The sequence below is a fragment of the Ischnura elegans genome, chromosome 8 (genome assembly GCF_921293095.1).
Source record: "Ischnura elegans chromosome 8, ioIscEleg1.1, whole genome shotgun sequence".
In the NCBI taxonomy this organism is placed as follows: domain Eukaryota; kingdom Metazoa; phylum Arthropoda; class Insecta; order Odonata; family Coenagrionidae; genus Ischnura; species Ischnura elegans.
Genome location: NC_060253.1, coordinates 34,719,695 through 34,735,584, shown reverse-complemented (window position 1 = coordinate 34,735,584; position 15,890 = coordinate 34,719,695). Strand labels below are relative to the sequence as shown.

Genomic DNA, 15,890 nt, shown 5'->3' with positions numbered 1-15,890 from the left:
ACAACATTTTCCAGACTATATATCCAAATGAAATGCATACATTGCAAATTTTTGCTATGCTTTTATATTAAAATGCAATACCTGAGTCTAATTAAAAGATATCAAAACAAATGTAACCAGTGATGATGGACAAGTAAATGACATTTTTATGCTGATAGGATACTTCAATGAGAATAGTACGCAATATTCTCATGCATAGCAGGAATACATAATAACAAGTATTAAATATGCACACTACATTACTGATATATAACACACAAACAATTGACATAGTTACTTTGATTCACACGAAATGTGGCCTTCATGAACATTTTATTAAAAATTTGTTCAAGAATGACTCTTGTTTTGCATTCCATGCAAATGTGCCCAACAAATATTGCAATTCCCTCAATAACAGTTCATAAATATAAAACACTAATTTCATCTCACAAGCTACCGGATGTTTAAGAAAGAAATTTATTAGTAAATTCAGCTACGGCAGCACAAGAGAAAATTTACTCCATCCTCTTGGTACAGTCACAGATTGAGAGTGACCCAATGGCTGAAGAAATAAAATTAGAATCATAAAGATTTCTTGAATTGAAAGATATGGTGATTTTACGGAGGATCACTATGAGTAAAAATGTATACTTTTCAATAAATCATATTGGTATATCATTTTGGTATACAAATGTTATGCATCAAACATGCAAGAAGTATATATTTAATTTTTTTTAGCCATAAAGACGGTGTAATACAACAAACAATCGTTCATTTCCTGGCACAGCCATTTCATTTTTATCAGAAAGCAGTGCAACCTATTTTACCAAGCAACATCGCATAAACATAATTATATAAGAACAAAATCTCTCAAATCGTTATGCTATTGCAAAATAATTCAACTGCAAACTTGTTAAAGTTGGTATACTCAAAAATTTCACATCAGATCTTACATAAAAGAAATTATTTCTTAAATAAATAAAGGAATAGTTATTCTCAGAAAAGAGACAGCCACAGCCTTTTTATAAAAAAAAACATGTAAGCCCTGTTTCTCTAAAAATAATACTGCACTGTAGTCAGAAAACACCATTTAAATAAAATTATTACATTAGTAATACAATATGCAATTCACAAATCTTAACAACCCTACTCGTTCATCTTGTACTCCAATTTGGCCATCACTCAACAATACAAACACCCAGTATAGTATACATACTATAATTTAATGGAAGAAGACACTAATTTCAAACAACACTTCTTACATCATCTAATAAATACAGTCAGCCTTTGATGATTTATAACTGCTCATTAATTAGCTATGCCTTAAATACAAGGTAATAAATGGCTCTCTCCCTTGCACTGAAGTAAAACATGCAGGACTATATTATTATACCCTAATTGGGGCAATAATTTTGAATTTGACTATATTCAAATTTCAGAAAGATTATACGAAACCAGAGAATATGTCAAATCAGTAATATTCTGAGCATTGCAAACTTTCTCTATCAGTATACAGAACCACAACCAGTCCAATTGTAAACATCATCTTTAACAGCCCGAGTTCCTGTCTTTTTTTTCTCCTGTTTACTTCCAATATCTTGAAAAATTATTTTTATTTTAGTTGGGTAATATTGTTCACGAATAACTTGTGTCATGGATAAACTACCTGTTAAAGTTTAATTTCAAGTTTTCAACAAAAATAGGTCAACTTTAACATCCAAAAATTCCATTTCAGCAACTTGTATGCATCAACATTTGAGGGTCAAATGTAACTTCTGTTGGCAACGTAACTTAACGAGGGCATGCATGAACTTTCTAGAGGACATTTCCAGGAAGTTGATAGCGATACTTATGGTGGGTCGGTATCTATCGATTGAGTGAAGTACATTGTTTGAAGTCTCGTACGTCCTGGGCGAGAGGCATTGTTTTTTTAAGAGGAGATTATTACATGAACAAGCATAAATCTTGAAAAGGCATCCCATTTAGGCATCGACTGTTAAATTTTATCGGCACCCAAATATCAATGGCACCCAAAAATATGACTATTGCTGAATGTTTGTGAAGGCATGTGTTTAACAAATTTTCTTTGGGCTCAAACGGCCATGACACTTTGGACTATCACCCAAAAATTACAACATATAATATGATTCAGGTACTATTTTATTAGTAACAAAGGAAAAATATATTATGTTTTGGGAAACTTCTGCCAGTTATAATCCTCCTATTATAACATAGCCTCCAATATCTACTATGTGGAAATTGATTCCAGATGCGAGTGAGGCAACTTTCGTTCGATTGTATACATTTTTTTCCAATCAATAAAGAACAACCACCACAAAAACAACATCAAAAGTTGTATATAAAAATTGGAGTGCCTCTCTTCAGCCAAGTAATGCTATAAAAATTCTGGGGTTTGTCACACAGCAAATCTGTTTCCATCACTCTATGATACATTGTAGAATATGATGATAGAAAAAGGAGCATAGTGTATAAATTAAGTACTCCAAGGCACCCTTATCAGCTCATGAGAGCCTTATGAATTTCATTCGTTCAAGGTTGGAGGAGGGGCTTTAAACACTTCAACATACTCCATTAAGAGAAGGCCACTACTCTCAATGTAAACCCTCTCCGTATATCTAAGAATTTTTAATCACCAAAGGCTCTTTTTGTCTACCCAAAAGTTCGAGTGACACACACGAAAACTAAGAAGCAGCAGCAAGGAGTACAAAAGCAACTATATAAATATTTACATTTTGTGCAACTTCTTCCACTATATTAACAAGCGGAAGATTTCCAAATAAATGGCATCAATAACAATAATAGCAATAATAGAAAAACATTAAAGATCACAGCTCTGATTAGGAATAGAAACATTGTCACAAAAAGATTTAAATTATTACTAACTGAAGAGGTGAAATCATCAAATGTCAATTTCCTAAGAGTGGAAAAGGTCTGAAGAATAATAGTGATTGAAGAACCATCAAAATTTTAACGGTTGCAGAAATGTGTCATCCAGCTGAAGGATCCAAATTTCTTGAGTCCAGAGGTAGTAATTTTTTTCTTATCCCTCGGTGCACTTGAGAGCAAATGAAGTTCAGCACATTTTAACCAGTTGCATGACTCATCTCCAGAAAAACCAAACCACTCTTTTTTTTTTTTTAAAGAACCGCACTTCACCACAAAAAAACACTTCGTCTGATTCAAACTTAACCAAGTTATTTTTTTCTGTAATCTTGAGTATACAGAAGAGCAATTGAAAAAAAAAATTATTGCCCAAACACACCTTTGTACACGTGTACCAAAGTGTGAAGTCCTTCTCTGCAACAGTCCAGATGCAGAGGTCTCAAATATTTGGTTAAGCGTTCATCGGAGAAAGCCAACTGGAGGACAGGTGCTGCCTCAATTGGCTTGAGGCCTACCTCAGTAACTGGCGGCCACTGAGGAGTGCCGTCCCCCTCTCCTGGCATCGGCACCGCCGCTTCTTGACTGAGGGGTGAGCCCACTACTGCTCTCGGTTGAGGGCGCCGAAGACATGCGGGAGTGGGACACGATGGGACCAGGGCTTAGCACAACGTAGTGGGTGAGACGGGTGGGCAGGCAGCCGGCATTCAGCTGGTAGAACTCCACCAGCTGCAGCAGGTCGTAGAACTTGGTCGTTCCAGAATCGAGTGAATAACACACTGCATCTCGCACTGGATCAACAACCTGTGCAAGTAAATAAGAATATGTCAAATGGAGTGCACAACCCACACAGCCAGCAGCGACTCTGGCATGTGTCACATGGCTGGACCTAACCACGAATTAACGTGGATTAATACGAAGGACAAAATATAGTTTGAAATATTTATTTATTGCCTTAAAGGAATGACACCCTTTCCTACAATGCCATGAAACAGAAATAAATTATGCCTCAGACCTTAATGTTTTTTCGAGAGTACAATAGTTTTATATTTACTTGAAAAACTTATATTCACTTGCAAATTAACAGAGTGGTTTTCCATACGCATATAACTGTGTACAATTTATTTTAATTTTATTAAATAAAGTTTAACTGAACTTCAATTCTGAAATTTGTCTGTCTTTTTTGGATGGGCCTGGGCCCACCTAAAATTGCATGTACATACCAATAAATGTCTCCAAGTGATAAATTATCTTCCCTAAGAAAATTGGGTCAATTGAATGGCATTTATTTAAACCGTGTGGTTAAATAAAATGTGTTCAAGAGACTTTATAAATCTATAGATAGCTCTGTGAAGGCTTAACTGCATCCTGGACTTAAGACAAAACAGTTGATAGAATCAGTGCCTAATGCATGATAGCAACAAAGCATTGCTTATTAATATTTTCCAAGTTTCATAAAGCTATACATGGGATAGGAAGTTGTATTAACAGGTATTAGAATTTGGAGGTGTGAAAATTTTCAACTACATGTAGCAAACACTTACCGGTTGTATCTGATAGTGGAAAACTTTTCCACGATACTTGAAGGTCAGGACAAAGGAACCGGGGGTACTCCGACTTTCACGCACCAGAAACACACTAGAAAAAAGGAAAGATTGCATAAAACATATGCCTTCCAATGAGCATTTTTATTCGACATTATAATTAGCGATTTTGGAACTCATATCCCACAAATACTCAAAATCATAGTCTAATTATTCACTTTCATATATATGAATGTTAGAGGAAGACATGAACTGACAAATGTAGAATGAATAAATCTAGTTAAGAAAGGAGATTGTACAGATGAGATGTCTATCATGTTATTTTGATGTATACAGCACATATGAGAATTAAGTACAAAAATCTATTCTAAACACAAAAATCAACTTTGAATGGAAGCTTCATAATGAAAATCTTGAGAAGGATTTCACTAATGCCGTGAGATTCATAAGTACTATTCAACTCCACTGTTTGGAACTCTTTCATTGCTGCATGATAAAATAATTATGTATTTAGTTGATTCCACAAAATACCTTCAACGCTTGATTAATGACCGATTTACCATTTTGCTTTCCAAACTACATCCTTCCAACCCTCTCTTTTACTACAAATACATGTATGAATTTAACCTTTAAATTGCTATTCTTCACTCGAGAGGACTCTACTTAATAAATAGACCCATATGATGCTCTATTTTTGTGATTGTTTTAAACAGAATGGAACTTTTAGGAATGCAAGAACCAAATTGAAAAAAGTTATACTCTCTACTTATGCATTCGTACTAGTCGTGGGGTAAGTGGCTGTTTTCCCATACATTTTTGAGTTAATGCATTTACACATCAACTTGTAAATGTTCATTTTTGTGTAATCAAGCTTATAGAAATGCTCTAAAAATATCAGCACTGCCATTAGTAACTCTAACTTAAGGGTGAAAAACAATAGTTATTGCTGTTGCTTATACCTTCACAGCTCAACTTTATTATAATTGCCCACAAAATTGACAATTGGCACTTTTTCTTAATTCGAGAAAGTACTATGAAAAATTATGGTATAAAATGGAATTAGAATTGAGTTCTATAATTTTAATTCAAATTTGGTGCTTAGAAAATGCACTCTTAAAATTTTGGCACACACTTAGGAATGGAGCTGAAACACCTATCTGTTTGTTACATGGTGTCATGGTGCTTGAGAATTAACTTCCACCCCTTTGAGTACCAATGTTCCACCCAGCCATGCTGGAAAATATTAGTTCTAGTGCTTATATCATGCAGAAATGAATTCTCAATCTTCATAAAAATGAAATAATTTTAGCGTAAAAAATGGATTTTGCGTAGTTCCGTAATTGTAGATAGTCCAGTGAAGAAGACTCTGTTTTCTACACACAGCTAAATTTTCACCAAATTATTTAGAAAATAAACAGCTGTGAAGTCATCTTTCATTAGGTCTGCATTTCCCTAAAAAAATATGTAGACTATCATTTTTCTCATGAAATTAGGTATCGTATTTATCTGAATATAGTCCCCCCTTTTTTTCCAAAACTGCCCATGGTAAAAGGAGAGGGGGGGACTATATTCAAATGCATTTTCAAAATTTTTTCCCGAAACTGAAGCCTCAAATTGGAGGGGGGGACTGTATTCAGAGAAATACGGTAATTACGCATTCCACTGAAAGTGTCTACATTCTTGGTGGCACTTGCAAGTTATTTCTATATAAGAATACCAGACTAAGTCAATGCCAGGGATACATTCAATTCACATGTAAAAACTCACCCATCAACTGTGCCATGCCTGCTAACCAACTGGGATGCCTGCTCCCTCGTCATTCCGCTGTGGAACCATGGTTGCGTTATGTGAATGCCCGACTCTATCCCCTGCACGTGCACCTGCGTCAACGACGACGACGACTGGGGCTTTGGGTGGACATTGCTCGCGTATATGGTTCCTCCAGTAGTATTCCCTTTACTCCCTTCTATCCTCTCCGTAGATCCCACACTACCACTTCCTCCCGAACTGATGTTGTTGTTGTTATTGTTGTTGTTGTATTGCCTTGCGGTTGGCCTCCACCGTTTCTTCCACAGGTAACCCTCGGCCATTGCAATGGCTCTTGCCTCCTTGGGGTCCTCAACAATGCGACCCACACTTCCAGTGAAGTCCATGGCTACCCTGGAGCGAACGCTCTCCTGGAGGAAGAAGAGGAAATCAAAAGGTTAAACACTCAATTAAGAAAGAACCTTGATTGTCGACCAAGGCTGTTACAACAGGAAGGACTGAGATATCATGGGCTTTGCTGGACACTAGATATTTCTTTCTGGGGGAGCAAAGTCTAAAGTATGTATAAAGACTTGTTCACAATAAAGAAACTTAACTTGGCTTTAAAATAGTGTTGGAAAGTTGAGATGAGATTCTACTTTGCATATTCATTAATTGAGAAAACAACAAAAATTTATCTTGAAAATAGCCAGTAGCATGGAAAAAATTCTATCAACAGAATTTAAAATTTGAGGGTTCGGAATATTTGATAAAAGGCATTCCACCAGTTGACATTAAAAAAAAAAAAAACTGACACAGCCATCATGAAGGTTCTTAACTGGGAACAGAGGGTAGCGTTCAGATAAAGGATGCTAAGTCCATGTTTAAAACGTAGGTTGCAGTTAATAACCTCAACCGATGGACGGACTGAGAAGATTTTTCCTAAACTAAAGATAAACTAAATGAAAAAATTCTTGAGGTAATAGATTAGCGAGAAATGAACTCTTCCCTCAACTATCAAGCCAACCTTTGGGTTTCAAATCTTGAGCTAATATAAATATTACTCATTAGGAAGTCTTCATATTATGTACGCATGTAAGTATAGAATCCTGCCCTGTGTCTATGGTCATAGGAGGAAGTGACAAGTTCAATTGTCGACATTTTATATAAAGTCTGTCTCTACTTTGTTTAATATTAATTTTTTTACACTTGAATGTATATGTACTTACATTGGGAACATGATGACTGTTGTATTCCTTAGGGCTCATGGTTTCCACCTGCTTGTTCTTGAAGGCCCGATAATTTTCACGGAGCTGCTTCCCATACTGAAATGAGTCAAAAGAGAAAAAAGAGGTAATGATAGGTAGTAGAAGGAGGAGTAGCTTGCATGAATAAAAAAAAAAGTTTTCCAAAAATTCGAATATGAAGACAAAATCTATGAGAATAACTGATTGCCAAGACCAGTAGTGAAGACTCATTTCTTGCTCAGCTTTAGAAGTAATTGCTTAACTGGAGAAAATAATGGGGGATTCTTTGTGATAATGCGAAATAAATCGATGAATAAGATTACCAAATAGATGTACGTATATCTGATGATTGAAAAGCCGACACCACCACTCAAATATAAGTTCTCACAAGGACTTCATGGAATACACTAAAGAATATAAAAATAATTTCAAGTACCATAGATATTATAATTGAATCAATGTCCTAACTAGTCCTCGCCCTATACAAAAAAAGAAAAAAAAACTTCTTCAGCTCGAATTTTAATATTAGCCTTAGCAGAAATAGCGATACAACTGGAAATTATTTTCAGGGCCATTGTAAATGGGACACAAAATAATGTGATGCAATCGAAAATGTACGTTGAACAATTTCACTGTAGGATGAAAAGACGTAAAAGTTGAAACGTAAACAAATCACAAATAATTATCCGCAAGGGATGTTCAGCAGCGAAAAATTTGCTACTCCACGATCGTCGCCTCCATACCGGCAAGCGGTAATTTACCCTCCGGGCGCTAATTAAACATTGCGATGGATTCGCAACTTCTGCTATCAAAAATACCACACGCAACTTTGTTTAATCAGGATGTTTCTCAGGTAAATCGGTCAAAGATGGTTAAACTTTACAGGCGCACACGAATGAGGAAACTTAAAATGTTGCCAAACTACAATTTTTTTCCTATCACGACTATAACAGCCGCCGGTCTATAATCAAAATGAGAAGGAAACTCACTATATTATTAAAGTTTTAGTGAGTACTTCAAGTAATATTCGGACCAACTCCGCGACTTGATCGTAATCCGACGAGATAGTAGCCGCCGAAATCGGGGCAGACCCTGATGGCACAAGTTTCCAGAAACGTCGGGAACTTCCGAAATATGAGGAGGAACCACCACGGAATAAAAATATACGAAAAGAAAAAAAACAACACGTACTTTTACCAACATGAAGCACTTCACTGCCCAAGTCTGGGACTGAGGTTTCTTCGTGTTCGTCATGACACCACTGTAAGTTAAGTCCACCTCTTGAGGGCCGACTGCGCGAACTGGCGATTCAAAAAACCGCTTGTGAGGGACACGTACGAGCCACCACCGCTCGGAGGGGAAAAAGACTACGAGAGGTAGAGGAGGTACTGGCTGCACAAGATCACGGACAGAAATGAGCCAGCTCGCTTGCCCTTTCCTCGATAGAACACAGCGCCTCCTCCCCCTACCCCCCCTCAACTTCCCCTAACCGTTATATTCGCGCGACCGGATGGCCGGCCAATGGGAAAGCAGGACGGAGTCGGTTGGGCGGCAGGAATAGAAAGTACGAGTTGCTACAGGTTGGGGCGTTCGGGTAGGGAAGCCGTGGACTCTCCTCAAAACCCGTGGAGATGACGTAAAAAAAAGAAGAACTTGCCGGTGATACATCTCTCGCTTCTCAAGAAAGCGGAATCGACCGTGATGGCTATTTTATCTATCCGACTATTATATTTCGCGGAAGAAAATCGGGGTAATTAAAAGCCAAGACTGTAACCTCTCTCGCTATGGCTGTCACCCAGGCAGTTTCGTTTTTTTTTCTTTAATGCTAAGGTTTTTGGGTATCCGCGAAAATAAAACCGGGGGCGAGAAGGCGTAGGGGAGTTGAAGAGGGTCAAAGATATCCCCTCCACCCTCTCGGGCACTCCTACTTTGCGGACTTGCACAAGAAATCGCCGGTGCTGGTTACATCATCCTGCGCGGACCAAAGGCAATAAAGAAATTTAAGTACTGGGAGCCCTCACGAAACCACTAAAAAGGAAGAAAAGTTAGAAGACGGAGAAGAAGGAAAATTGATAGCTAAATGCAGAAGATTCTGCAATGAGGCACGTATGCATTCGGGGGTACTTGGGTGGCATGCGGATTGCCTGTACTCATATCTTGTTGTAAATTCGCAAACAATGGAAAGCATACATTTCATTGAGCCAGCACTTATATTTCACAACATATATTTCGTTTGCACGATGCTAAAAGTTAAAACCGTTGTTCGATGTTGGCAGAAGTTATGAAATGTAACTATATCGAAAAATGGTGTGTCAGAGGATTGATGCCCCTGGGCTTGAGGTCTCCTCAGCAAATGTATCAAGGGTAGTCACCACAACGGGTAAAAATTTTGCTACATGTCTGCATTTAATGTGATTTTAATTAGTAAGGTTTTCACTAAAACTATATCATCGCTACAACTTTATAACGTCTGCAAACTCTCGTCACACGGTTGCATTCACTACGGCATGCAACCTACCTACCCACGTATCACCATATAATTCAAACAAAAATTGAAACTCTCAACATATCGGTTTAACCAGGAAACCATACCTAGTGCTAGAAGCACTGAATAAAAAAGAATAATCTACCCTGAAACAATTGAGAAATTTAAGTTCAGAGGGCTCCCATACAACTCAAACAGCAAAAATCATTTGGCACAGCCGGGATGATTTTTTTCAACGCGATTTTCTTCCTTGGTGTAGATAACTTTGCATTCGTGCGCATGACTGCGAACAAAGCTACTTATTTCATGCAGTGTTTCCTGTAAAAATCCACCAAATGTTGGAAAAAGCTATTTATTTTAAGCAACTGATCAAAGTTATCCCCCTATTACCACTTCAGATTTCTTTGATAACCACGTTACCAATATAACTATCGAACGCCTTAAAATAGTAGTATCTCAAATTATTTAGTTCTTCACGATGGCACCTCTCTTTACCTCATCAAAATATTGGAGAAAAACCGAAGAAAAAGTCCTCTAAACTCGTAATCATATCTGTTAAAACCAGGACGCTTCCGGTGTACATACAGAGCGGTCAATGTACCCAAGATAAAAAAATTATCTGAACCAATTGATAGTTCGATTATGTGATTCATTTCGGGATATTTATTGCTTGGATTATTTCTTTGAGAAAAAGCCCCTAACACCGAGTCCCGTAATCATAATTCATTCGAACAATTTTATAGATGTAAGGGAAATATACGTTACGAGACGAAAACCAAAATTTTCCCCACTCAAAAGTTCTCTCGTAACCTTAAAATAAGAAAAACGCTTAAGATGCAGCTTTATTTCCACAGAGTTGGTGACGTCATTGGAGTTTCAATATCAATTACTCGCTCATAGAGGAGAGGAATTCCTCACAAGACTGGAAAAAAGAAAAAACCACGCGGAAGCCAAAATATACGCGTAAAAGCCTGAGCCGCTCGGCATGAGTTTGTAACGTCATCAACTGATCCTTGGCGGACCGTCGAGTTTTCGTAGCGAATAACTCGAGACGTGGGCGACGGGTAGAGAAAGGCAAAAATACAGTCCTCTTTTATTTCAAAACCAATCAATATCGGAAATAAAATAAAATTGGCGAACGAGCCCAATGTAGCTCAGTAGGGGGTCAGTTTTCCTCGCACGAAAACTCGTTACTACCTCGGCGAAAAGCGTCGCTGCAGACCATCTAGATTTCTCGTTCCATTACTTTACCTTGGCCATGGAGAACTAATAACTTTCCGTGTATTCTAATGTGAATTTGCGTAGTAATGGGCTCCTTCTCCAAATTTATTTTACTTTTATTCACAGTTGTTCCGGTGAGTACAAAACTCACCCCAACCAACCAATGGACATTGAAAATTAAGATGTTCCGCGCATATACTTGCGTTCTCGGTGTCATGTAGCGTTTGTGTGAAATCAGAAACTTATGTCAAACCATTATTTAACACACGAAAAAACTTACGAAAACTATACACAACTAATGCATTATCAATTTTTTTCTTTTTAGACGCAAATTTCTTTTTCATTACAATTATTTTTTGTTTAATGGTAAAAAAACATTTATTTGAGAATTTTAATTGTCCTAAGCGTCATATCTACAAGATTTGTTCTCATATTTTTTTATTGATTTTTGCCTTCAAACTCCTACATTAGAATTTAGATTAGAGATAATATGAGAAAATACGTACCTGATCAACTAATGCGTTTTCCTCTTAATTATTTTTGCTAGTACAAGCAACTCCTGAAGAGCCAGTGGCCCAGGAGGATTTATAATGTAAATATTTATAAGATTTTACGTAATTTAATTACACATTTTGCTTTATTATACTGTAAAATTTACATTACATTGTAATTTACCTAATGAATACCGCCCTAGTGACAAGAGTTCGTAACTATGATGCTATTTTTATAGGCTACCGATGTGGGTATCAAAATGTATGCACCATGTATCATGTGTGTATAATTTAAAATGATCTTTGCACCAATAAAAAATCTCGTAACTTCATTCTCGTAATATAAAAGTTTATTAACCTTTGCCGTCGGCGTGGATATAGATGTAATGAATGGCTTCAGAGTGGATTGGAGGATGAGTAGTTGGTTGAAGGCCTACGGTCTCAATGGTAACTGGGTATTTATACATATCGCACGTGTCTCATACTTCGTCCCTGTCAGCAATTAGCACTTATTCTCTTCCTTTGACGCTAACGAGCTATTTTCAATTCCGCGCATGCGAACTAACTCGTCCGTCGTTCGCCAAAAGCAACACATGGCCTGAATGGGGAAGCTTTTTAATTTGGCTCCTGGACAAGGATGTCCACACGGATAGTGTAGTTGCATTATAGGAGGCTCCCAACGATAGGACTTCGGTTCTATTTCAATCCTCAGAACCCAGTTTCGTTTCCTGGAGCACGATTTCTTAGTTTTGACAGTTTCCCCGCACGTGGATGCCTTTTGATACATTACCAAGGTTGTCACTCACTCAGTTACGAAAATAAAATTCGCGTAACTACTTCCACTTTTCCCAGACTGTTTGGCAACGCCTTTTAATGCATCTATATTGCTGTGAAATACCCAAAAACATGAGGACTAAATATTAACAGATCTGTTCACGTAGAACACGCATGGAATGGATAGGTTAAAAGTGACGTTTATTATAGTTAACCAACAACTCACTCGTTCATAAATGCATAAATGGGCTGTATAATGCCAGGGTATAAAGCAGTGTGCTTAGCGGACACAATAAATTCTTGGTGTTCACCAGCACGTGAAGCAAAGAATATATTTTCAGGATGTTTTTCCTTTGCTTTCAAGACTTTTTTACCTGGTGAACACATAAATTATTTTATTATTAAAGCATTCTACCGATCAAGGTAGGTTTCCATTGAGTACTTAAGAAGCATTAGGGGAGACTCCCCTTCCTTCAAGCACTTTCGTCTTCAATTCAGTGTAAGGTATTCTACCTATTAATCCTATTCTCTTCCTTCTTCTACGCCCTGAAAAATCAGAATATGCCAGCATGAATGTCCTTTCCTTTTCTAAGAAAGGAAAAAAGAACTTTCGCAATTTTTAATTTTTCAAGATCATGAAACTAACATTTTACAAAAACAGCTATACCAGAGTACTTTACTTAAACTCAATAGAAATCCCGGTTATTCCCGGATTTTTAACGGAAGCATCTAATTCCCGGTCTGAGATTCAAAAGAGTTCCTTGGAGGCTGAAACACACATTTCTGGTACAAGGATAAAATAAAAAAAAAGAAGTATCCTAAGACAAAAAGTTCATGGACGATGATAAGGAATTTCTCCTCTTCCTTTCAATTCGATACAAACTTTACTGTTTCAAGAACGTCCCGACCCCAAAAAAAGGAAGAATGATTGTCCTTTGACTGCGTCTTATTTTTAGAAACCTTATCACATAAATTTCCTCTCCTTGAATTGATAATCTGGTTTCCGCATTTCCTATGGCACAATTTTAAGCAAAGCTGCTCCACACGGACGCTTCTTATCTCGAACTTCCCGAAAACATCGTAGTACAATCAAGTAAGGTCTTGAATCGACCACAGAGACACTTATCACTTTGAGTACAAAGTCATATCGTAAGGATTACTACGATACAGGAGCTTCATAAAAGTTTTGTTTCCGAGCCCAATTAACGAAATTAGAAAATGCTACTCGGCGAAATATTTTCGGGAAGAGTGTGCGAAATGTTTTTTTCCATCGGTTCACAATATGGCATAATTGGATAGTCTCCAAACGGATTTGGGTCACCATTCGTCGCACTCTTTAACAAAATCTCTTGAAGTGCTGCCTAAAAGTATCTACCGTTTGATGCTGAACTGCTCGATCTCAGAGATAGGTACGCATTCGAATCGTAATGAAAAAAGAGGCATGGCAATCTCAAATCCGACAGGATAATTTTTCTTGTGTAATGAACCTGATTCACGGGATGACATCACAATATTATGAGAGCATTGCAGTTCGTTCGGAAAAGGCTTCGTGGTACAATGAGCCTCAAAAAGACTTAATCCTGTTTCTCACGATACATAAAAGGGTAATATATCTTGTGATCTATCTGGTAATTAGAAGGATCTAAGGTTTTCCCGGCGAATAGACTGGAGGAAGAGTTCTCGGGTTTCCAGCCGGGTCCAAGGGTCTTTCAGCACCGACGTTTCGAGGGCGAAGTCTGTAAACGACTTCAGGGAGAATCTTCACCTTAAAGACGATGGAAACCCGAGAACTCTTCCTCCTATCTGGTAATTTTGTGATCTATAGTGATTGCATCCGTTTTAGACGGTTTTGCATGTCTTTTGACCTTGCGTCTACAAGGAAATGTTTGCTATATTAACTGTTAGAGATTGAAAGATAAAAACTAAAGTGTAAATCTTAAATTATACAAAATTAGATTTAAGTTCACTTTTCCTAGTTTCGATTTGTTCTTTGAACTTTGCCCAGTTTGCTTTAGACAGGTTGAAAGTGTTATTGCATGCTGGAGAAGGTAATTTATTTTCTTTATCGTAATCACCAATCTTTGTTCGAGAAACTTATGATTCGCCGAATACCGTGCGCTTGCAGATGCTAAAAGGGAGCTAGCAGGGGACTCGCACAAGGACTCAAGGACAGTACATCACATTGGGTATCGCGATTAGGTCATTTTCATACTCGGAAATAGTAGCAAATATTTCGAACGCGATTAGTCGTTATAATCTAGTTCTTTGGACAGCGAAGTACCTCGATATACCGATCGCGAAAATCGATCAGCGAAATCGCCAATTTTCAAAACTCAATGTGTTGCCGCAGTGGATATATCTCTCACACGTTTTGCCCATATTAAAGAATCTAACAATTTGCAATTTTATTAAAATTACTACAAATTTTAAGACACGGCACGAACAGTGGAAATGGCTTCCATGTAATATTTTAGAGTTTATAAAATCGTTTCCGGCTTAATTTTGTGGAATAATGATATATCCATGATTAAAGCACAAATGGTAACATCCACACTATTTTATTTATCACTAAACCGACCATGGTTTCGACACTTGGTGTCATTTTCAAGGTCACCATTGACTTTCCAGGCCACTGCGCAGACTATTATGCCACTCAGGTCCCTCAATACTTACGGCAATGGTACAGAGGCTTATGGTACTAGATATGAAGCCCTCACGGTCCATCAAGGATGGCAACGCGAGGGATTTTTTTTTATCTTGCGTAAAATTCTAAGTTTTACCTCGACCCCACGGTTGTCACCCTCAACCCCAAGATTCGCCTCCTCCGTCTTTTGAATGAAGTCGTCGTTAAAGTCCGCCCTTGACAAGCAGGTTGTCCTCCCTCCTCCACTGACGATCCCATACGCTTAAGTGGTAAATTCACAAGCTACAAAGCCCCCCAAAATGGACCGAACACGGCTTTCGCCTCCATTTTAATCCCTTCCTGTCCTTCCCCTCTCCCAAATCCTCCTCTCCTAAGCCACTTAAACAGAATTAAACGTGAGCGCTGAAATGGTTTCAAACTTTCCCTTCCCCTATCAATTAGCGTTGCATACGAACCGCTGCGAAGAACCTGATTAGTGATTCCTCAAAGGTTCTCCAGCAATCGGCGAATATATTCGATAAGCGATTCAGTAAATACGATATGAAGACCTAACACTATAGCCTTTGCTGCACCTACTATAGGTCAATGGTTTCTTATTTATTACTCTGTCTGTCATCTTTGTCAAATCACAAAAATATTTTTTGATGTCGTAATAGGGTGGTTTCCTATTATTTTTCTATTGCCTAAATCGAAAGATTATTACTCCTGGAGTACACATTTCACGCCAATAGATTTTTAAATGACGATATCTATTTTTCGCGATTAAATGAAAAGTGAAAATTTTCAAGCGCGCGAAAACGCGACGCGTAAGTAGGAATGATGGGAAAAAGTCCGTGCAACGCATTTCTGGTTCCCCCT

The 15,890-nt window shown here is 37.7% G+C and overlaps 1 protein-coding gene across 1 annotated transcript in view; it reads right to left on the bottom strand.

The window, feature by feature from the left end:
• Nucleotides 1-360: 360 nt before the first annotated feature.
• LOC124163861 (growth factor receptor-bound protein 14-like) overlaps nucleotides 361-15,890 on the bottom strand; it is a 512,073-nt gene continuing 496,543 nt past the window's right edge. The window contains exons 10-13 of the mRNA XM_046540966.1: nucleotides 7,400-7,495; nucleotides 6,192-6,601; nucleotides 4,425-4,518; nucleotides 361-3,684 (exon numbers count right to left, since the gene is read on the bottom strand). Coding sequence (XP_046396922.1) covers nucleotides 3,400-3,684; nucleotides 4,425-4,518; nucleotides 6,192-6,601; nucleotides 7,400-7,495 — 885 coding nt within the window. The 3' untranslated portion in view covers nucleotides 361-3,399. The remainder of the gene's footprint in view (nucleotides 3,685-4,424; nucleotides 4,519-6,191; nucleotides 6,602-7,399; nucleotides 7,496-15,890) is intronic.